General features: G+C 43.1%; 1 protein-coding gene and 1 long non-coding RNA gene across 2 annotated transcripts; both read right to left on the bottom strand.

Moving 5' to 3' along the window:
- Positions 1 to 1,021: 1,021 nt before the first annotated feature.
- tpte (transmembrane phosphatase with tensin homology) lies at positions 1,022 to 24,296 on the bottom strand (the record flags this gene model as incomplete). Its single annotated transcript, XM_046317107.1, has 13 exons — positions 1,022 to 2,251; positions 4,923 to 4,993; positions 5,237 to 5,332; positions 6,322 to 6,419; positions 12,911 to 13,016; positions 13,887 to 13,967; positions 14,089 to 14,150; positions 17,651 to 17,739; positions 22,362 to 22,443; positions 22,701 to 22,761; positions 23,044 to 23,108; positions 23,625 to 23,688; positions 24,186 to 24,296. Coding segments are annotated over 13 exons (1,089 nt in total), but the record flags the coding sequence as incomplete, so codon positions are not given.
- LOC124007209 lies at positions 3,803 to 4,541 on the bottom strand. The gene is made up of 3 exons (XR_006833887.1): positions 4,349 to 4,541; positions 4,253 to 4,287; positions 3,803 to 4,158 (listed from the first exon to the last, which is right to left on the bottom strand). It is a non-coding gene; the product is annotated as an uncharacterized LOC124007209 (long non-coding RNA).
- Positions 24,297 to 24,644: the final 348 nt, after the last annotated feature.

The following is a 24,644-nucleotide window of genomic DNA, read 5'->3' as shown; positions in this document are numbered from 1 at the left end:
AATTTCCTGTTGAGACTGGACATTAACAGTAAACTTAAAATAAGATACAAAAGAAATCAGTAAATCTGATGTGGGTTTCCACTGTCATTACAGTCATACTAGACTGTTTTGGTTAAATGGGTTTCCACTGTCATTACTCATACTAGACTGTTTTGGTTAAATGGGTTTCCACTGTCATTACAGTCATACTAGACTGTTTTGGTTAAATGGGTTTCCACTGTCATTAAAGTTAGGCATAGGTTCAATCTGGACCCGTAAGACTGTTTTAACCAAATGGGTTTCCCATTGAGCTGACATTACAGTCATACTAGACTGTTTTGAGCTGACACGTGGAAATGGGTATAACCAGATTGTCATTAGCCGAACGTGGAAGACAGTGGGTTAACAGATTGACATCTCCCATTGAGCTGACCGTGGAAGACAGTGGGTATAACCAGATTGACGTCTCCCATTGAGCTGACACGTGGAAGACAGTGGGTATAACCAGATTGACGTCTCCCATTGAGCTGACACGTGGAAGACAGTGGGTATAACCAGATTGACGTCTCCCATTGAGCCGACACGTGGAAGACAGTGGGTATAACCAGATTGACATCTCCCATTGAGCTGACACGTGGAAGACCGTGGGTATAACCAGATTGACGTTTCCCATTGAGCCGACACGTGGAAGACAGTGGGTATAACCAGATTGACATCTCCCATTGAGCTGACACGTGGAAGACAGTGGGTATAACCAGATTGACGTCTCCCATTGAGCCGACACGTGGAAGACAGTGGGTATAACCAGATTGACATCTCCCATTGAGCTGACACGTGGAAGACAGTGGTTATAACCAGATTGACACATGCTGCGTTTATCGTGAATGTTGTCTCTGTGAACACGGGAATATTGCCTTTGAAAACATGCATAGCTGACAAAATGTAAAATCGGATTTAATCTGGCCCTTAAAAAAATCCCCTGTCATCTACAGTATGTACCAGTATTATTGGAGTAAAATATGAAGAAAAAAAACCCAACATGACACGTGGAAATATATTTGTTTATTTATTTTAAGCTGGAACACTGATATTTTAGTGAAACAGAACCCCAGTCTTCCTCACCTACAGCCCATTCACTATCCAGAGGGCTCTACTGCAATGCAGGATCAACAAGTTAGCCGGCTAACTGAGAAACATCAAGAAATATCTATCGATTTTCTGATTTAAGAAGGTTAAACTCAGAAATGTGTTTTTTGGTTGTTGAGTCAATTAGACCCATTTCAAGTTTATCAGAAAGTTATTTTCAAAGTTATTTCAGAATATTTCACGTTTAGTTTGCTAATTTATAGATCTTGCTCTTTAGTATACCCCTTCATATTGACAGGATAATATTAGCATAGAATATTCAGTTATATTTATAAGCCTGGTTTCAGATTATCCTAGACCTGGACAACAACAAAAACACACTTTCAATTTAAACAGCCGTTTAGTCCAGGACTATACTTAATCTATGTCCGGGAAACTGGCCCATAAATCTTCCAAGGTCTCCACAACAATCATCTTTAAGGTTTGAACATTCCTCACATCCAAATGATCCCTTTTTGTTTGTTAACATAAATGTAGAAAATAAAAATTGACAAAAAAATCCACAGATTTGACCACAGAGGACTACTGATAAACGTAAAGTCTAATGGCTCGGTGCAAACAGACAGACGCCAGGGTCCCAATAATAATCTCCTTTCTCCTAAATAAAAAGGGTGTACACACCTTCGCTGCTTCCCCAAGTTGGATTGGTGGAGGAAAGGATAGAGGATTGGGACACAGCCAGTCGTTTCTCTTATCAAATGATAAAGGAAGTGAACGAGTGCACACTCTAGGAGAAAGGATAGAGGATTGGGACACAGCCAGTCGTTTCTGGTAGTGGAGTGTCTTTGGCTAGTTCAGGAGGTGTAGGCCCTTTAGACTGACAGGACTATCACGGGTCAGATGTCAGAGAAGGAATGAATCTCAAAATGGTACACTAATCTCTATACACCACTTTAGTTATATACAGGCCCCATGGGGGCTCTGGTCTGACCGTGCACTATACAGAGTGCTATTTGGCACACAGACAGGTTTATTATCAGGGGTAAGGGCTCAGAGTTGGACAGGGGTTGAAAAGGTCAGCAGTCATGGTTCAGAGAAAGACAGGGTGACTCCAAAGGCCTCCTTGTAGAGATCCCAGGTCTTGGCCTTGTGGGGGTTGTCCAATTCTTCTCTAGACAAGACCAGTCTGGGAGGGGGGAGGATACAGGAGAGAGAACAAAGCATAAACCACAGGGTTTTAAAGACATGTCGCTGGTGTATTAGGGCTCATTCCCACAGATGGAGCTGACAGCCATACCTGTTGTTCTCTATGGAGGAAGTAGTGATATTGAACCACAGAGGAGGAGGTATTGAACCACAGAGGAGGAGGTATTGAACCACAGAGGAGGAGGATGAGGTATTGAACCACAGAGGAGGAGGTGATATTGAACCATAGAGGAGGAAGAGGTTTTGAAACATACCTGTTGTTCTCTATAAAGGAGGTGTTGAACCACAGAGGAGGAGGAGGAGGTGATATTGAACCATAGAGGAGGAAGAGGTTTTGAAACATACCTGTTGTTCTCTATAAAGGAGGTATCGAACCATACCTGTTGTTCTCTATAAAGGAGGTATCGAACCATACCTGTTGTTCTCTATGGAGGAAGTAGTGATATTGAACCACAGAGGAGGAGGTATTGAACCACAGAGGAGGAGGTATTGAACCACAGAGGAGGAGGTATTGAACCACAGAGGAGGAGGATGAGGAGGTATTGAACCACAGAGGAGGATGAGGAGGTATTGAACCACAGAGGAGGAGGATGAGGTATTGAACCACAGAGGAGGAGGAGGTGATATTGAACCATAGAGGAGGAAGAGGTTTTGAAACATACCTGTTGTTCTCTATAAAGGAGGTGTTGAACCACAGAGGAGGAGGAGGAGGTGATATTGAACCATAGAGGAGGAAGAGGTATTGAAACATACCTGTTGTTCTCTATAAAGGAGGTGTTGAACCACAGAGGAGGAGGTGATATTGAACCATAGAGGAGGAAGAGGTTTTGAAACATACCTGTTGTTCTCTATAAAGGAGGTATCGAACCATACCTGTTGTTCTCTATAAAGGAGGTATCGAACCGTACCTGTTGTTCTCTATAAAGGAGGTATCGAACCGTACCTGTTGTTCTCTATAAAGGAGGTATCGAACCGTACCTGTTGTTCTCTATAAAGGAGGAACCGGTTGTTCTCTATAAAGGAGGTATCGAACCGTACCTGTTGTTCTCTATAAAGGAGGTATCGAACCGTACCTGTTGTTCTCTATAAAGGAGGTATCGAACCGTACCTGTTGTTCTCTATAAAGGAGGTATCGAACCATACCTGTTGTTCTCTATAAAGGAGGTATTGAACCATACCTGATAAAGGAGGAACCATACCTGTTGTTCTCTATAAAGGAGGTATCGAACCATACCTGTTGTTCTCTATAAAGGAGGTATCGAACCATACCTGTTGTTCTCTATAAAGGAGGTATCGAACCATACCTGTTGTTCTCTATAAACCGGAGGTATCGAACCGTACCTGTTGTTCTCTATAAAGGAAAGTTGTTCTCTATAAAGGAGGTATCGAACCGTACCTGTTGTTCTCTATAAAGGAGGTATTTAACCATAAAGAGGAGGACCATAGGTTCTCTATAAAGAAACCATACCTGTTGTTCTCTATAAAGGAGGTATCGAACCATACCTGTTGTTCTCTATAAAGGAGGATCGAACCATACCTGTTGTTCTCTATAAAGGAGGTATCGAACCATACCTGTTGTTCTCTATAAAGGAGGTATCGAACCATACCTGTTGTTCTCTATAAAGGAGGTATCGAACCATACCTGTTGTTCTCTATAAAGGAGGTATCGAACCATACCTGTTGTTCTCTATAAAGGAGGTATCGAACCATACCTGTTGTTCTCTATAAAGGAGGTATCGAACCATACCTGTTGTTCTCTATAAAGGAGGTATCGAACCATACCTGTTGTTCTCTATAAAGGAGGTATCGAACCATACCTGTTGTTCTCTATAAAGGAGGTATCGAACCATACCTGTTGTTCTCTATAAAGGAGGTATCGAACCATACCTGTTGTTCTCTATAAAGGAGGTATCGGTTGTTCTCTATAAAGGAGGTATCGAACCATACCTGTTGTTCTCTATAAAGGAGGTATCAACCATACCTGTTGTTCTCTATAAAGGAGGTATCGAACCATACCTGTTGTTCTCTATAAAGAACCGAACCATACCTGTTGTTCTCTATAAAGGAGGAACCATACCTGTTGTTCTCTATAAAGGAGGTATCGAACCATACCTGTTGTTCTCTATAAAGGAGGTATCGAACCATACCTGTTGTTCTCTATAAAGGAGGTATCGAACCATACCTGTTGTTCTCTATAAAGGAGGTATCGAACCATACCTGTTGTTCTCTATAAAGGAGGTATCGAACCATACCTGTTGTTCTCTATAAAGGAGGTAGGTTGTTCTCTATAAAGGAGGTATCGAACCATACCTGTTGTTCTCTATAAAGGAGGTGAACCATACCTGTTGTTCTCTATAAAGGAGGTGTTGAACCATACCTGTTGTTCTCTATAAAGGAGGTATCGAACCATACCTGTTGTTCTCTATAAAGGAATCGAACCATACCTGTTGTTCTCTATAAAGGAGGTATCGAACCATACCTGTTGTTCTCTATAAAGGAGGTATCCCATACCTGTTGTTCTCTATAAAGGAGGTATCGAACCATACCTGTTGTTCTCTATAAAGGAGGTATCGAACCATACCTGTTGTTCTCTATAAAGGAGGTATTGAACCATACCTGTTGTTCTCTATAAAGGAGGTATTGAAACATACCTGTTGTTCTCTATAAAGGAGGTGTTAAACCAGAAATAGAAAGGACAGTCTTCATATCCTTTAGGGAGACCCTGGAGAGGAAGATAAAGGAAGCATTATTAGAAGACAATATACACACCAGAGGGCTATGAGAGTGAATTGTATCTGTGTTACATTTGAAATGTGTTCCTTAACACCAGCGTTGTATGGCTTTTAAAATGTTCTCCTTAAATAATGGCTTCCATTAGTTCTGTGACGTTTAAAGTCTTCCCCCAAATACAAGCTCCAGTTAGTTGTGTCACGTCTAAATTCTTCCCCCATCCACAGGTACTCACAGCAGAGGACTCAAACATGACCTTAACGTCACCGTTGACAACAGGCCCCTCCTGCAGGCTGATCACCACCGAGTTGGTACCAGCATCAGGAAACACCTGGGACAGATCAATATCATTTAATACATGTGGAAAACACCTGGATCAGATCAATATATCATCAATACATGTGGAAAACACCTGGGACAGATCAATATATCATCAATACATGTGGAAAACACCTGGAACAGATCAATATATCATCAATACATGTGGAAAACACCTGGGACAGATCAATATATCATCAATACATGTGGAAAACACCTGGAACAGATCAATATATCATCAATACATGTGGAAAACACCTGGAACAGATCAATATATCATTAATACATGTGGAAAACACCTGGGACAGATCAATATATCATCAATACATGTGGAAAACACCTGGGACATATCAATATATCATCAATACATGTGGAAAACACCTGGGACATATCAATATATCATCAATACATGTGGAAAACACCTGGATCAGATCAATACATCATTAATACATGTGGAAAACACCTGGGACAGATCAATATATCATCAATACATGTGGAAAACACCTGGGACATATCAATATATCATCAATACATGTGGAAAACACCTGGGACATATCAATATATCATCAATACATGTGGAAAACACCTGGATCAGATCAATACATCATTAATACATGTGGAAAACACCTGGGACAGATCAATATATCATCAATACATGTGGAAAACACCTGGGACATATCAATATATCATCAATACATGTGGAAAACACCTGGAACAGATCAATATATCATCAATACATGTGGAAAACACCTGGGACATATCAATATATCATCAATACATGTGGAAAACACCTGGGACAGATCAATACATCATCAATACATGTGGAAAACACCTGGAACAGATCAATATATCATCAATACATGTGGAAAACACCTGGGACAGATCAATACATCATCAATACATGTGGAAAACACCTGGAACAGATCAATATATCATTAATACATGTGGAAAACACCTGGGACAGATCAATACATCAACCAATCAAGTGTGTGTGTGCCTCACCGTGCAGTTCTCTTGTTTGGCACAGACACACAGGAACACCAGCTTCTTCCTGACAATGATCTTCACCTTCAAGTCACTACCATTCCCTTTACCCACACCTAGAACACAGGGGGGGGGGATTCTCATTCAACAAGCTGTCATTCTAATAGGGCTAATAATAGCTTGTGAAAATAGCACAAGTCCTGCCACCAAACGTTATTACAGTGGCCGTTAAAAAAAGTCAGTGAAATTATAACTATTTGGAAAAAATGGCATAAAAACAACATGGCTGTCAACGGCATCTCATCGACCTGCTGTTTGCATTGCAATAAAGTTGTTTATCAAATTACACCATTGCCAGAATGCGAAGGACAATAATCAGGTTAAGATGCTGCAACATCAGTCACAGTGCAGAATCAAATGTATTTATATAGCCCTTCTTACATCAGCTGATATCTCAAAGTGCTGGACAGAAACCCAGCCTAAAACCCCAAACAGCAAGCAATGCAGGTGTAGAAGCACGGTGGCTAGGAAAAACTCCCTAGAAAGGCCAGAACTAGGAAGAAACCTAGAGAGGAACCAGGCTATGTGGGGTGGCCAGTCCTCTTCTGGCTGTGCGGGTGGAGATTATAACAGAACCTGGCCAAGATGTTCAAATGTTCATAAATGAGCAACATGGTCAAATAATAATAATCACAGTGGTTGTAGAGGGTGCAACAGGTCAGCTCCTCAGGAGTAAATGTCAGTTGGCTTTTCATAGCCGATCATTGAGAGTATCTCTACCGCTCCTACTGTCTTTAGAGAGTTGACAACAGCAGGTCTGGGACAGGTAGCACGTCCGGTGAACAGTTCAGGGTTCCATAGCCGCAGGCAGAACAGCTGAAACTGGAGCAGCAGCACAGCCAGGTGGACTGGGGACATCAAGGAGTCATCAGGCCAGGTAGTCCTGAAGCAGAACAGTTGAAACTGGAGCAGCAGCACAGCCAGGTGGACTGGGGACATCAAGGAGTCATCAGGCCAGGTAGTCCTGAGGCAGAACAGCTGAAACTGGAGCAGCAGCACAGCCAGGTGGACTGGGGACATCAAGGAGTCATCGGGCCAGGTAGTCCTGAGGCAGAACAGCTGAAACTGGAGCAGCAGCACAGCCAGGTGGACTGGGGACATCAAGGAGTCATCGGGCCAGGTAGTCCTGAGGCAGAACAGCATTGCCTGCACACTGATATGCCTGATTTTAAATGGATACTCCAAATAATATATATTGGAGATATGGCCAAAGTGGAATGTTGATGATCAAGGTAAGAATAGACATACCGGTAGCTATAAAGTTCTGTTTAATGAAACTGTAGGGACATACGCGATTGTAATTTTAGAGCATTGCCGGTTTGATTAGCTAGCTAGCCAGACTAATGGGTTCACGTCTCATCCCAGCAGGTAAGCTGTGGCACAAGGTAATAGCCATCTATACCACATGTTAACCTAGCTAGCAACCACAGTGCCTTCAGAAGGTATTCACACCCCCTGACTTTTTACACATTATGTTACAAATAAATAAATATAAAATAAATAAATAAATAAATAAATATAAAATAAATTATCAATATAATCTAATGTCAAAGCGGATGATGATTTGTACAAATGTAATAAATAATAAAACAATAATATATCTCGATTAGATAAATATTCAACCCTCTGAGTCAATATATGTTGAAATCACCTTTGGCAGCGACTACAGCTGTGAGTCTTTCTGGGTCAGTCTCTAAGAGCTGTGAGTCTTTCTGGGTCAGTCTCTAAGAGCTGTGAGTCTTTCTGGGTCAGTCTCTAAGAGCTGTGAGTCTTTCTGGGTCAGTCTCTAAGAGCTGTGAGTCTTTCTGGGTCAGTCTCTAAGAGCTGTGAGTCTTTCTGGGTCAGTCTCTAAGAGCTGTGAGTCTTTCTGGGTCAGTCTCTAAGAGCTGTGAGTCTTTCTGGGTCAGTCTCTAAGAGCTGTGAGTCTTTCTGGGTCGATAAATCTTCAAGAGCTGTGAGTCAATTCTGGAAATCACCTCTAAGAGCTGTGAGTCTTTCTGGGTCAGTCTCTAAGAGCTGTGAGTCTTTCTGGGTCAGTCTCTAAGAGCTGTGAGTCTTTCTGGGTCAGTCTCTAAGAGCTGTGAGTCTAAGAGCATTGCATACTTGGATTGTACAATATTTACCAATTATTCTTGAAAAAAAAAATGGTTGTTGATCATTGCTAGACAGCCATTTTCAAGTCTTGCCATAGATTCACATGCAGATTGAAGTCAAAACTTTTACTAGGCCATTTAAAAACATTAAATGTCGTCTTGTAAGCAACTCCAGTGTATATTTGTCCTTGTGCTCAAGGTTATTGTCCTGCTGAAAGGTGAATTTGCAGACAACCAGTTTCCCTCTAGGATTTTGCCTGTGCTTAGCGCCATTAAGATTTTATCCTAAACATCTCCCTAGCCGATTACAAGCATACCCGTAACATGATGCAGCCTGCACCATGCTTTAAAATATGAAGAGTGGTACTCAGTGATGTGTTTAGTTTCCCCCCAAAATATTGCTTCGTAGTCAGGACAAAAAGGTGTCCATTTCACTCTGTCCTTTAGGTTAATAATGTGTTGTCTACAATGTTGTAGATCCATCCTCAGTTTTCTCCTGTCACTGTTTTAAAGTCACCATTGGCCTCATGGTGAAATCCCTGAGTGGTTTCCTTCCTCTCCAGCAACTGAGTTAGGAAGGATGCCTGTATCTTTGTAGTGACTGGGTGTATTGATACACCATCCAAAGTGTAATTAGTAACTTCACCATGCTCAAAGGGCTATTCAATATCTGCTTTAAAATATATATATATATTTTACCCATCTACCATGTTACTCAGTTGGTAGAGCATGGCCCTTGTAACGTCCGGGTTGTGGATTCGATTCCCACCAGTATGAAAGTGTAAGTGGCTCTGAATAAGAGTCTGTTAAATGACTCACTACTGTAGTGGCTCTGAATAAGAGAGTGTTAAATGACTCACTACTGTAGTGGCTCTGGATAAGAGAGTCTGTTAAATGACTCACTACTGTAGTGTGTCTGGATCAGAGAGTCTGTTAAATGACTCACTACTGTAAGTGGCTCTGGATAAGAGTGTTAAATGACTCACTACTGTAAGTGGCTCTGGAACAGAGAGTCTGCTAAATGACTCACTACTGTAGTGGCTCTGAAACAGAGAGTCTGTTAAATGACTCACTACTGTAGTGGCGCTGAATAAGAGAGTCTGTTAAATGACTCACTACTGTAGTGGCGCTGAATAAGAGTGTTAAATGACTCACTACTGTAGTGGCTCTGAATAAGAGTGTTAAATGACTCACTACTGTAGTGGCTCTGAATAAGAGTGTTAAATGACTCACTACTGTAGTGGCTCTGAATAAGAGTGTTAAATGACTCACTACTGTAGTGGCTCTGAATAAGAGTGTTAAATGACTCACTACTGTAGTGTGTCTGGATCAGAGAGTCTGTTAAATGACTCACTACTGTAAGTGGCTCTGGATAAGAGTGTTAAATGATTCACTACTGTAGTGACTCTGGAACAGAGAGTCTGCTAAATGACTCACTACTGTAGTGGCTCTGGAACAGAGAGTCTGTTAAATGACTCACTACTGTAGTGGCTCTGGAACAGAGAGTCTGCTAAATGACTCACTACTGTAGTGGCGCTGGATAAGAGTCTGTTAAATGACTCACTGCTGTAAGAGTAAAAGACAAAGGTAAATGCAATATGTTTCCTTCTTTTTGTGAGGCATTGGAAAACCTCCCTGGTCTTTGTGGTTGAATCTGAATCTGTGGTTGAATCTGTGGTTGAATCTGTGGTTGAATCTGTGGCACTGCTGACTGAGGGACCTTACAGGCAGTCTGTGTAAATTAGAAATCAACACCTTTAAAATATTTTCTCTGTGACTGTAGTGTCACTGTAGATAAAAGAAATGCCACCAATGCTTCAAAAGACCCTATGGGACATGCAAAATATGATTCCCCTCCTTTAGTAATGCATACTAGCAAGTGGATAGCAGCGCCATCTGCTGACCATTTTAGGGCGTTCTCAGCTGGTGGGACAAATTTAGCAGGACAAAATAATATAATAATAATAATAGCCATTTAGGACGCTTTTATCCAAAGAATCATGTGGTTAATTCTGTGGTTCCCGAAACCCACTACCCTGGCGTTACAAGCGCCATGCTCTAAACTGAGCTACAGAAGGACCACAAAATGTATGTTAATCATTGCCCAATCAAAACAGTGTATTCTCTCTTTTCAGAGGACAACAAAACTTAACCTCAATTATGTTTCATGGTTGAATGTCTGTGGGTGGAAGTTTTTAATCACAGAATCAAACCTGCTATGGAGTGGATGTTATTATAGTGGACGGATATTCAATCAAACCTGCTATGGAGTGGATGTTATTATAGTGGACGGATATTCAATCAAACCTGCTATGGAGTGGATGTTATTATAGTGGACGGATATTCAATCAAACCTGCTATGGAGTGGATGTTATTATAGTGGACGGATATTCAATCAAACCTGCTATGGAGTGGATGTTATTATAGTGGACGGATATTCAATCAAACCTGCTATGGAGTGGATGTTATTATAGTGGACAGATATTCAATCAAACCTGCTATGGAGTGGATGTTATTATAGTGGACAGATATTCAATCAAACCTGCTATGGAGTGGATGTTATTATAACAGATATTTAATCAAACCTGCTATGGAGTGGATGTTATTATAGTGGACAGATATTCAATCAAACCTGCTAAATGTTATATGGACAGATATTCAATCAAACCTGCTATGGAGTGGATGTTAAGTGGACAGATATTCAATCAAACCTGCTATGGAGTGGATGTTATTATAGTGGACAGATATTCAATCAAACCTGCTGACCATTTATTATAGTGGACAGATATTCAATCAAACCTGCTAATTTAGGAGTGGATGTTATTATAGTGGACAATATTCAATCAAACCTGCTATGGAGTGGATGTTATTATAGTGGAAAGACGCTTTAATAATAAATGCCAAAGCTTTTATCCAAAGCGACTTACATATTCAATCAAACCTGCTATGGAGTGGATGTTATTATAGTGGACCAATCAAACCTGCTATGGAGTGGATGTTATTATAGTGGACAGATATTCAATCAAACCTGCTATGGAGTGGATGTTATTATAGTGGACAGATATTCAATCAAACCTGCTAACTGGATGTTATTATAAGGACAGATATTCAATCAAACCTGCTATGGAGTTGTTATTATAGTGCCCAATTCAAAAACAGTGGATGTTATTATAGTGGACAGATATTCAATCAAACCTGAGGACAATGTTAAAACTATTCAATCAAACCTGCTATGGAGTGGATGTTATTATAGTGGACAGATATTCAATCAAACCTGCTATGGAGTGGATGTTATTATAGTGGACAGATATTCAATCAAACCTTCTATGGAGTGGATGTTATTATAGTGGACAGATATTCAATCAAACCTGCTATGGAGTGGATTTCATGTTATTATAGTGGACAGATATTCAATCAAACCTGCTATGGAGTGGATGTTATTATAGTGGACAGATATTCAATCAAACCTGCTATGGAGTGGATGTTATTATAGTGGACAGATATTCAATCAAACCTGCTATGGAGTGGATGTTATTATAGTGGACGGATATTCAATCAAACCTGCTATGGAGTGGATGTTATTATAGTGGACAGATATTCAATCAAACCTGCTATGGAGTGGATGTTATTATAGTGGACAGATATTCAATCAAACCTGCTATGGAGTGGATGTTATTATAGTGGACAGATATTCAATCAAACCTGCTATGGAGTGGATGTTATTATAGTGGACAGATATTCAATCAAACCTGCTATGGAGTGGATGTTATTATAGTGGACAGATATTCAATCAAACCTGCTATGGAGTGGATGTTATTATAGTGGACAGATATTCAATCAAACCTGCTATGGAGTGGATGTTATTATAGTGGACAGATATTCAATCAAACCTGCTATGGAGTGGATGTTATTATAGTGGACGGATATTCAATCAAACCTGCTATGGAGTGGATGTTATTATAGTGGACGGATATTCAATCAAACCTGCTATGGAGTGGATGTTATTATAGTGGACAGATATTCAATCAAACCTGCTATGGAGTGGATGTTATTATAGTGGACAGATATTCAATCAAACCTGCTATGGAGTGGATGTTATTATAGTGGACAGATATTCAATCAAACCTGCTATGGAGTGGATGTTATTATAGTGGACAGATATTCAATCAAACCTGCTATGGAGTGGATGTTATTATAGTGGACAGATATTCAATCAAACCTGCTATGGAGTGGATGTTATTATAGTGGACAGATATTCAATCAAACCTGCTATGGAGTGGATGTTATTATAGTGGACAGATATTCAATCAAACCTGCTATGGAGTGGATGTTATTATAGTGGACAGATATTCAATCAAACCTGCTATGGAGTGGATGTTATTATAGTGGACAGATATTCAATCAAACCTGCCATGGAGTGGATGTTATTATAGTGGACAGATATTCAATCAAACCTGCTATGGAGTGGATGCGGATGCTCTTGATCTTCAGGCTCTGTTCTGGAGGAAGTTGTCGGTTGAACTTAGTCTTCATCACTTCATAGTAACCCACGTACCTGCTCTGTAACACACACACACCATCACTTCATAGCAACCCACGTACCTGCTCTGTAACACACACACAGAGATACAGGCCGGGGGCCACCGCTCTACAGGCCGGGCTAGCAGGTAAGGTGCCAAAGTAGACTGGCACCATGTAACTGCCTTATCAAATATGGCATGGCACAGGTTTTGGACCCAAATGTTACCAGTGGTCTTATTGAGAAACACTGCACTACCTTTATGTCTCTATGGCTGTGTTATACACAGTCAGCCCAATTCTGATCTTGTTCTCACTAATTTGTCATCTTTTATTTTCCCCTCACAAAGATCAGAATTGGGCTACCTGTGTAAACGCAGCTCAATGTACCAGAGACTAAGCGCGAGTCACATCCGTGTACCAGAGACTAAGCGCGAGTCACATCCGTGTACCAGAGACTAAGCGCGAGTCACATCCGTGTACCAGAGACTAAGCGCGAGTCACATCCGTGTACCAGAGACTAAGCGCGAGTCACATCCGTGTACCAGAGACTAAGCGCGAGTCACATCCGTGTACCAGAGACTAAGCGCGAGTCACATCCGTGTACCAGAGACTAAGCGCGAGTCACATCCGTGTACCAGAGACTAAGCGCGAGTCACATCCGTGTACCAGAGACTAAGCGCGAGTCACATCCGTGTACCAGAGACTAAGCGCGAGTCACATCCGTGAGACTAAGCGCAGAGTCACATCCGTGTACCAGAGACTAAGCGCGAGTCACATCCGTGTACCAGAGACTAAGCGCGAGTCACATCCGTGTACCAGAGACTAAGCGCGAGTCACATCCGTGTACCAGAGACTAAGCGCGAGTCACATCCGTGTACCAGAGACTAAGCGCGAGTCATATCCGTGTACCTGAGATGGGGTCTCCACTCCCTGGAACTTGGAGCTGCGGCTCTTGTCTGTTCTCCTCTCCCCAAAGTAGTCCAAGCTGTCCTGTAGATCATTATATAAAACATGTTATCCCCCGGAGCTCTGGGGGTGGTGGTTGTGTGTTAAACCGTTTAAGCACTGTGTCATGCTGAAATACCTAAACCATGTCAGGTAATTGCCCTACCTGAGCGCTCTCAAACTGGTCACTGTCAATGAGCCAGGTACACACCAGAGTCCCTGTACGCCCTGTAGGAACACACACACACCACTGTTAAAAAAAGGAGCCATTGATTCTTGAAGACTATTACTTATAAATGTCTCATGAGCTTAACTGTCGTACCTCATCAGAACCAAAAATATAAGCTGGTTTCACGCCAATGTTGGTAAACGCATGTAAACAATACGGCTGACCCCTGTAGGGCTGACCCCTGTACGGCTGACCCCTGTACGGCTGACCCCTGTACGGCTGACCCCTGTACGGCTGACCCCAATTAGTGGACTGGTCAAATTTTTAGACTGTTGGTCGACCAAGATTTTTTGAACTCGTACGGGGACATCTTCGAAGCGTTAATATGGAGTTGGTTCCCCCTTTGCTGCTATAACAGCCTCCACTCTTCTGGGAAGGCTTTCCACTAGATGTAGGAACATTGCTGCTATAACAGCCTCCACTCTTCTGGGAAGGCTTTCCACTAGATGTTGGAACATTGCTGTTATAACAGCCTCCACTCTTCTGGGAAGGCTTTCCACTAGATGTTGGAACATTGCTGCTGGGACTTGATTCCATTCAGCCACAAGAGCATTAGTGAGGTCGGGCACTGATGTTGGGCGATTAGGCCTGGCTCGCAGTCGGAGGTCCAATTCATCCCAAAGGTGTTCGATGGGGTTGAGGTCAGGGTTCTGTGCAGGCCAGTCAAGTTATTCCAAACCGATCTCGACAAACCATTTATGTATGGACCTTGCTTTGTGCACGGAAGCATTGTCATGCTGAAACAGGAAAGGACTTTCCTCAAACTGTTGCCTCAAAGTTGGAAGCACAGAATCATCTAGAATGTCATTGTGTGTTGTAGCATTTAGATGTACCTTCACTGGAACTAAGAGGCCTGAATCATTAAAAACAGCCCCAGACCATTATTCCTCCTCCACCAAACTTTAGTTGGCACTATGCATTCGGTCAGGTAGCGTTCTCCTGGCATCCACCAAACTTTACAGTTGGCACTATGCATTGGGGCAGGTAGCGTTCTCCTGGCATCCACCAAACTTTACAGTTGGCACTATGCATTGGGGCAGGTAGCGTTCTCCTGGCATCCACCAAACTTTACAGTTGGCACTATGCATTGGGGCAGGTAGCATCCTCCTGGCATCCACCAAACTTTACAGTTGTCACTATGCATTGGGGCAGGTAGCATCCTCCTGGCATCCACCAAACTTTACAGTTGTCACTATGCATTCGGTCAGGTAGCATCCTCCTGGCATCCACCAAACTTTACAGTTGTCACTATGCATTCGGTCAGGTAGCATCCTCCTGGCATCCACCAAACTTTACAGTTGGCACTATGCATTGGGGCAGGTAGCATCCTCCTGGCATCCACCAAACTTTACAGTTGGCACTATGCATTCGGTCAGGCAGCGTTCTCCTGGCATCCACCAAACTTTACAGTTGGCACTATGCATTCGGTCAGGTAGCGTTCTCCTGGCATCCAAAACTTTACAGTTGGCATTATGCATTGGGTCAGGTAGCGTTCTCCTGGCATCCACCAAACTTTACAGTTGTCACTATGCATTGGGGCAGGTAGCGTTCTCCTGGCATCCACCAAACTTTACAGTTGGCACTATGCATTGGGGCAGGTAGCGTTCTCCTGGCATCCACCAAACTTTACAGTTGGCACTATGCATTGGGGCAGGTAGCGTCCTCCTGGCATCCACCAAACTTTACAGTTGGCACTATGCATTGGGGCAGGTAGCATCCTCCTGGCAGCATCCACCAAACTTTACAGACGGTGAAGCGTGATTCATTCATCAAGTAATGTTGTTTTCTTCACCTCACAACGGCAAACAAACAAAATCTGTTTTACATCCATTGAGAATTACCATAGTTACTCAATGTACATGAACAATCTTTCCAGTTCTCTCCCTTTCAATAACCACTCAGCGTGAAAGGGAACAATGTCATGTTCTGACACAGCGACATACCGCCATCACCACAGCGACATACCGCCATCACCAGAGCGACATACCGCCATCACCACAGCTACATACCGCCATCACCACAGCTACATACCGCTATCACCACAGCTACATATCGCTATCACCACAGCTACATACCGCTATCACCACAGCTACATACCGCTATCACCACAGCTACATACTGCTATCACCACAGCTACATACTGCTATCACCACAGCTACATACTGCTATCACCACAGCTACATACTGCTATCACCACAGCTACATACTGCTATCACCACAGCTACATACTGCTATCACCACAGCTACATACTGCTATCACCACAGCTACATACTGCTATCACCACAGCTACATACTGCTATCACCACAGCTACATACTGCTATCACCACAGCTACATACTGCTATCACCACAGCTAAATACTGCTATCACCACAGCTACATACTGCTATCACCACAGCTACATACTGCTATCACCACAGCTACATACTGCTATCACCACAGCTACATACTGCTATCACCACAGCTACATACTGCTATCACCACAGCTACATACTGCTATCACGTCATCACCACAGCTACATACTGCTATCACCACAGCTACATACTGCTATCATGTCATCACCACAGCTACATACTGCTATCACCACAGCTACATACTGCTATCATGTCATCACCACAGCTACATACTGCTATCACCACAGCTACATACTGCTATCATGTCATCACCACAGCTACATACTGCTATCACCACAGCTACATACTGCTATCATGTTATCACCACAGCTACATACTGCTATCACGTCATCACCACAGCTACATACTGCTATCACCACAGCTACATACTGCTATCATGTTATCACCACAGCTACATACTGCTATCATGTTATCATCACAGCTACATACTGCTATCATGTTATCATCACAGCTACATACTGCTATCATGTTATCATCACAGCTACATACTGCTATCATGTTATCATCACAGCTACATACTGCTATCATGTCATCACCACAGCTACATACTGCTATCACCACAGCTACATACTGCTATCATGTCATCACCACAGCTACATACTGCTATCACCACAGCTACATACTGCTATCATGTCATCACCACAGCTACATACTGCTATCATGTTATCACCACAGCTACATACTGCTATCACCACAGCTACATACTGCTATCACCACAGCTACATACTGCTATCATGTTATCATCACAGCTACATACTGCTATCATGTTATCATCACAGCTACATACTGCTATCATGTTATCATCACAGCTACATACTGCTATCATGTTATCATCACAGCTACATACTGCTATCATGTTATCATCACAGCTACATACTGCTATCATGTTATCATCACAGCTACATACTGCTATCACCACAGCTACATACTGTTATCACAGGTACACACTGTTATCATGTTATCACAGCTACATTGTTTGTAAAAAACCTAAGCCAAACCCAGTCTGTTTTTCTCCATGAGTTGCTCAACATTATTACAGCTGGCTGCTACTACAGCATATTACCAGTAGATGGCGTAGTAGTTACCTTTTCCTCCTTTACAGTGTATGGCAATGATGTTTTTGGGATCAGCTGCCATCCACTCTCTCACACCTGCAGTGTACTTCAGCATGTCCCTGAGATGAGAACACACACACGTAAAACTATTTGATAGAAAATAACAAGTAGAATAACCCTGAAAGTTCCCCCTCCTGCTATGAAGGAAGCTTCACCCCCCCCCCCCCCCCCCAACTGACAGTTCCTGTATTCATACCAATAGGATGTAGTGACCATATATCTAGGAAAACCAAAGTTCCAAAGGCTGGGCCTAATATAGTATAGAAGAGATCATGCAAAAGCTTTTTGTACTGATTCCGATGTTATGGACAAAACAGATATTTGTTTTGTCTGATGTGTGTAATGAGGAGCATCCAGACGCAGCACTTGTGCTGCTTTTGATACCATCGATCACCACATTCTTTTGGAGAGATTGGAAACCCAAATTGGTCTACACGGACATGTTCTGGCCTGGTTTAGGTCTTATCTGTCGGAAAGATATCAGTTTGTCTCTGTGAATGGTTTGTCCTCTGACAAATCAACTGTACATTTCGGTGTTCCTCAAGGTTCTGTTTTAGGACCACTATTGTTTTCACTATATATTTTACCTCTTGGGGATGTTATTCGAAAACATAATGTAAACTTTCACTGCTATGCGGATGACACACAGCTGTACATTTCAATGAAACACGGTGAAGCACCAAAATTGCCCTCGCTAGAAGCATGTGTTTCAGACATAAGGAAGTGGATGGCTGCAAACTTTCTACTATTAAACTCGGACAAAACAGAGATGCTTGTTCTAGGTCCCAAGAAACAAAGAGATCTTCTGTTGAATCTGACAATTAATCTTAATGGTTGTACAGTCGTCTCAAATAAAACTGTGAAGGACCTCGGCGTTACTCTGGACCCTGATCTCTCTTTTGAAGAACATATCAAGACCATTTCGAGGACAGCTTTTTTCCATCTACGTAACATTGCAAAAATCAGAAACTTTCTGTCCAAAAATGATGCAGAAAAATTAATCCATGCTTTTGTCACTTCTAGGTTAGACTACTGCAATGCTCTATTTTCCGGCTACCCGGATAAAGCACTAAATAAACTTCAGTTAGTGCTAAATACGGCTGCTAGAATCCTGACTAGAACCAAAAAATTTGATCATATTACTCCAGTGCTAGCCTCTCTACACTGGCTTCCTGTCAAAGCAAGGGCTGATTTCAAGGTTTTACTGCTAACCTACAAAGCATTACATGGGCTTGCTCCTACCTACCTCTCTGATTTGGTCCTGCCGTACATACCTATACGTACGCTACGGTCACAAGACGCAGGCCTCCTAATTGTCCCTAGAATTTCTAAGCAAACAGCTGGAGGCAGGGCTTTCTCCTATAGAGCTCCATTTTTATGGAACGGTCTGCCTACCCATGTCAGAGACGCAAACTCGGTCTCAACCTTTAAGTCTTTACTGAAGACTCATCTCTTCAGTGGGTCATATGATTGAGTGTAGTCTGGCCCAGGAGTGGGAAGGTGAACGGAAAGGCTCTGGAGCAACGAACCGCCCTTGCTGTCTCTGCCTGGCCGGTTCCCCTTTTTCCACTGGGATTCTCTGCCTCTAACCCTGTTACGGGGGCTGAGTCACTGGCTTGCTGGGGCTCTCTCGTGCCGTCCCTGGGGGGTGCGTCACCTGGGTGGGTTGATTCACTGTTGTGGTCGGCCTGTCTGGGTTTCCCCCCTTTGGGTTGTACCGTGTCGGAGATCTTTGTGGGCTATACTCGGCCTTGTCTCAGGATGGTAAGTTGGTGGTTGTAGATTTCCCTCTAGTGGTGTGGGGGCTGTGCTTTGGCAAAGTGGGTGGGGTTATATCCTTCCTGTTTGGCCCTGTCCGGGGTGTCCTCGGATGGGGCCACAGTGTCTCCTGACCCCTCCTGTCTCAGCCTCCAGTATTTATGCTGCAGTAGTTTATGTGTCGGGGGGCTAGGGTCAGTTTGTTTATCTGGAGTACTTCTCCTGTCCTATTCGGTGTCCTGTGTAAATCTAAGTGTGCGTTCTCTAATTCTCTCCTTCTCTCCTTCTTTCTCTCTCTCGGAGGACCTGAGCCCTAGAACCATGCCCCAGGACTACCTGACATGATGACTCCTTGCTGTCCCCAGTCCACCTGGCCATGCTGCTGCTCCAGTTTCAACTGGCCTGGGCCCTGGGACCATGTCCCAGGACTACCTGACATGAGGACTCCTTGCTGTCCCCAGTCCACCTGGCCATGCTCCTGCTCCAGTTTCAACTGTTCTGCCTTACTATTATTCAACCATGCTGGTCATTTATGAACATTTGAACATCTTGGCCACGTTCTGTTATAATCTCCACCCGGCACAGCCAGAAGAGGACTGGCCACCCCACATATGCTCTCTCTAATTCTCTCTTTCTTTCTCTCTCTCGGAGGACCTGAGCCCTAGGACCGTGCCCCAGGACTACCTGACATGATGGCTCCTTGCTGTCCCCAGTCCACCTGACTGTGCTGCTGCTCCAGTTTCAACTGTTCTGCCTTATTATTATTTGACCATGCTGGTCATTTATGAACATTTGAACATCTTGGTCATTTTCTGTTATAATCTCTACCCGGCACAGCCAGAAGAGGACTGGCCACCCCACATAGCCCGGTTCCTCTCTAGGTTTCTTCCTAGGTTTTGGCCTTTCTAGGGAGTTTTTCCTAGCCACCGTGCTTTTACACCTGCATTGTTTGCTGTTTGGGGTTTTAGGCTGGGTTTCTGTACAGCACTTTGAGATATCAGCTGATGTACGAAGGGCTATATAAATAAATTTGATTTGATTTGATTTGATTTGATTTGACTTGGTCCATTTATGAAATAGTTTCTTCCAGGTATTGAAAAGAATGCACCTGTTAAGGAACTGACTGTTAGATCTGTTAAGGCTCCATGGATTGATGAGGAACTGAGAAGATGTATGGTTGAGAGAGGGACGAGGCTAAAGATCTGTTAAGGCACCGTGGATTGATGAGGAACTGAGAAGATGTATGGTTGAGAGAGGGACGAGGCTAAAGATCTGTTAAGGCACCGTGGATTGATGAGGAACTGAGAAGATGTATGGTTGAGAGAGGGACGAGGCTAAAGATCTGTTAAGGCACCGTGGATTGATGAGGAACTGAGAAGCTGTATGGTTGAGAGAGGGACGAGGCTAAAGATCTGTTAAGGCACCGTGGATTGATGAGGAACTGAGAAGATGTATGGTTGAGAGAGGGACGAGGCTAAAGATCTGTTAAGGCACCGTGGATTGATGAGGAACTGAGAAGATGTATGGTTGAGAGAGGGACGAGGCTAAAGATCTGTTAAGGCACCGTGGATTGATGAGGAACTGAGAAGATGTATGGTTGAGAGAGGGACGAGGCTAAAGATCTGTTAAGGCACCGTGGATTGATGAGGAACTGAGAAGATGTATGGTTGAGAGAGGGACGAGGCTAAAGATCTGTTAGGGCTCCATGGATTGATGAGGAACTGAGAAGATGTATGGTTGAGAGAGGGACGAGGCTAAAGATCTGTTAAGGCACCGTGGATTGATGAGGAACTGAGAAGATGTATGGTTGAGAGAGGGACGAGGCTAAAGATCTGTTAAGGCACCGTGGATTGATGAGGAACTGAGAAGATGTATGGTTGAGAGAGGGACGAGGCTAAAGATCTGTTAAGGCACCGTGGATTGATGAGGAACTGAGAAGATGTATGGTTGAGAGAGGGACGAGGCTAAAGATCTGTTAAGGCACCGTGGATTGATGAGGAACTGAGAAGATGTATGGTTGAGAGAGGGACGAGGCTAAAGATCTGTTAGGGCTCCATGGATTGATGAGGAACTGAGAAGATGTATGGTTGAGAGAGATGAGAAAAAGCAGTGGCTAATGAGTCTGGCTGCACATCTGACTGACTGACTAACTGCAAACTGAGAAATGGTGTAACTGAACTCAACAAAAATAAGACATTATGAAGTCAAGATCAGTGATATAAAGAATAAAATGGAAACAAAATGACTTTAAATTAAATTATGGGCAGAAAGAAAAATTAAACTGAATCTTTTATCGAATCCGATGGCTTATTCATCAAAATGATGTTGCCAATTATTTGAATGACGACTTCATTGGCAAAGTGGGCAAACTTAGGAAGGAAATGCCAACTACGAACAGAGAGACGTCGTATTCATGCATAAAAATAAAATAATTAAAAGAAAAGCATTGCAAGGTTGAATTTTGTAAAGTCAGTGTGGGAGAGGTGGAACATTTGTTAAGGAATAATGTGACTGTTGAGAACTACATGACTTGGTGACTGACGCCTTGGATTGGAAAACGTTCATGTTAACAAACATTAATTCAATGGTTGTAAAGAGAGAGGAGATGTCTGTCTGTTTCCTCTGACAACTAAACGGGTTTTACAGGCTCTTCAATCAGATAGGAAGTGGGCTCTCTGTCAAGAGCAGTGGTCTCTGCTTCATGACAAACACACGGTGCGATAGAGGACACATACAGGGACTTGCAAGATTCTGCTCCCCCGACCTAGGAATACATAGTCATCAAAACGTCACCTTTTCTTAACCTTCTGAGAGAGTTCCCGGCCGACACAAATTGCACGACTACCACAGCCCGGTAGGGTGTACTCCACACACACACACACACACACACACACACACACACAGTAGGGTGTATAGTACTCACTCTAGAGAAGGCACGTTGTGGTCGTCGATAAACACCCTCTCTACTCTGTAGTGGAAGAACTTGGGGTCGTAACCTTTCTCACCTAAAGAACAAACAGCAACAACATGTTGGAGATGGTTTCCCAACCCTCTCCTCACACGGACGACATATACTACTCTGTAGTAGACTGGAAGTAATGTGTGTACTTACTGCAGAGGTTGTATACTCTGTAGTAGACTGGAAGTAATGTGTGTACTTACTGCAGAGGTTGTATACTCTGTAGTAGACTGGAAGTAACGTGTGTACTTACTGCAGAGGTTGTATACTCTGTAGTAGACTGGAAGTAATGTGTGTACTTACTGCAGAGGTTGTATACTCTGTAGTGGTCTTCATGTTTGGTATCTAGGAACCTAGCCACCTCCTAACAGGAGCAGAGAGAAGAGATATTATAGAATGAGATTATTCTCTAACTGATATCTGACCCTTTATCCTCTCTGGCCACCTTTAGGAGTCACGGTGTGTGTGTGTGTGTGTGTGTGTGTGTGTGTGTGTGTGTGTGTGTGTGTGTGTGTGTGTGTGTGTTAGGAACCTAGCAGGGAGAGAGGAGATATCACTGACGTTTAGGAGTCAATTTCCCTATGGACAATATCAGATCCTCCACTATAGTGTGTTACCCCGATAGGGTTTTCTGCACGGGGCTTACCCTGATGGGGTTTCTGTACAGGGCTTGTTTCCCAGAGGAGGGGAACGACATGGCAATGACACGATCTGGAGGGACGAGAGAAGAGAGGGACGAGAGAAGAGAGGGACGAGAGAAGAGAGGGACGAGAGAAGAGAGGGATGAGAGGAGGAGCTGGTAAGTGCCACTCATATGCAGTATACTATAAACATTCATGATATGTTCCTAACATTAGTCTTTCATTTAAAACAGCTCATCAGTGACATAGGTCAGGGTCAGGGTCAGGGGTGAGATATAACCTGTGACATAGGTCAGGGTCAGGGGTGAGATATAACCTGTGACATAGGTCAGGGTCAGGGGTGAGATATAACCTGTGACATAGGTCAGGGTCAGGGGTGAGATATAACCTGTGACATAGGTCAGGGTCAGGGGTGAGATATAACCTGTGACATAGGTCAGGGTCAGGGGTGTGTGTGATATAACCTGTGACATAGGTCAGGGTCAGGGGTGTGTGTGATATAACCTGTGACATAGGTCAGGGTCAGGGGTGTGTGTGATATAACCTGTGACATAGGTCAGGGTCAGGGGTGTGTGAGATATATAACCTGTGACATAGGTGAGATCCAGGTCAAAGCCGTCTTTCTGGTAGCGACGCTTGTTCTCAGACACCTGACAGGAGACAGGTCAGAGGTCAGAGGCTATATGAGGGTCGGAGCAGGAGTCCATATGCAGTTCTGTTTGTATATATTTTTAAGCATTGATGCTTCAACGTCAAGGGGATTGAAACCCTGGGGATGAAAGTGGAAGGATGTGACCCGACCAGGTACAGCCTATAGCCGTTGAGCCAGGTACTGAACCCGACCACTCTCAGGTACAGCCTATAGCCGTTGAGCCAGGTACTGAACCCGACCACTCTCAGGTACAGCCTATAGCCGTTGTGCCAGGTACTGAACCCGACCACTCTCAGGTACAGCCTATAGCCGTTGAGCCAGGTACTGAACCTGACCACTCTCAGGTACAGCCTATAGCCGTTGAGCCAGGTACTGAACCCGACCACTCTCAGGTATAGCCGTTGTGCCGTTGAGCAAGGCACTGAACCCCGAAAATTGTTTTTATAAAAATGACACAAAAAAAAAGAAGCTGCGTTGCCATGGAGATGAACTCACCATCCTCCTGGTGACCTTCTCCAGTTCTTTCTTCTGAGAGGCTAATCTGAAGACCCTGACCAGGATTATAATCCTCAGAAAACGCAGGAACGTCACCACCCTGAAAAGAGTAAGAAAGATATATACTGTATATTGCCCTCTATCTCTCTATATACACACACCTATATACACATATCAATATATATACTGTATATTGCCCTCTCTCTATATACACACACCTATATACACATATCAATATATATACTGTATATTGCCCTCTCTCTATATACACCTATATACACATATCAATATATATACTGTATATTGCCCTCTATCTCTATATACACACACATATCAATATATATAGCATCAGTCAAAAGTTTGGACACACCTACTAATTCAAGGTTCTTTATTTTTTACTATTTTCTACATTGTAGAATAATAGTGAAGACATCCAAACGCTAAAATAACATATGGAAT

This window comes from Oncorhynchus gorbuscha, linkage group LG20 (assembly GCF_021184085.1).
Source record: "Oncorhynchus gorbuscha isolate QuinsamMale2020 ecotype Even-year linkage group LG20, OgorEven_v1.0, whole genome shotgun sequence".
Taxonomy (NCBI): domain Eukaryota; kingdom Metazoa; phylum Chordata; class Actinopteri; order Salmoniformes; family Salmonidae; genus Oncorhynchus; species Oncorhynchus gorbuscha.
The sequence above is the reverse complement of the archived record's forward strand: the minus strand, read 5'-3'. Positions and strand labels throughout refer to the sequence as shown.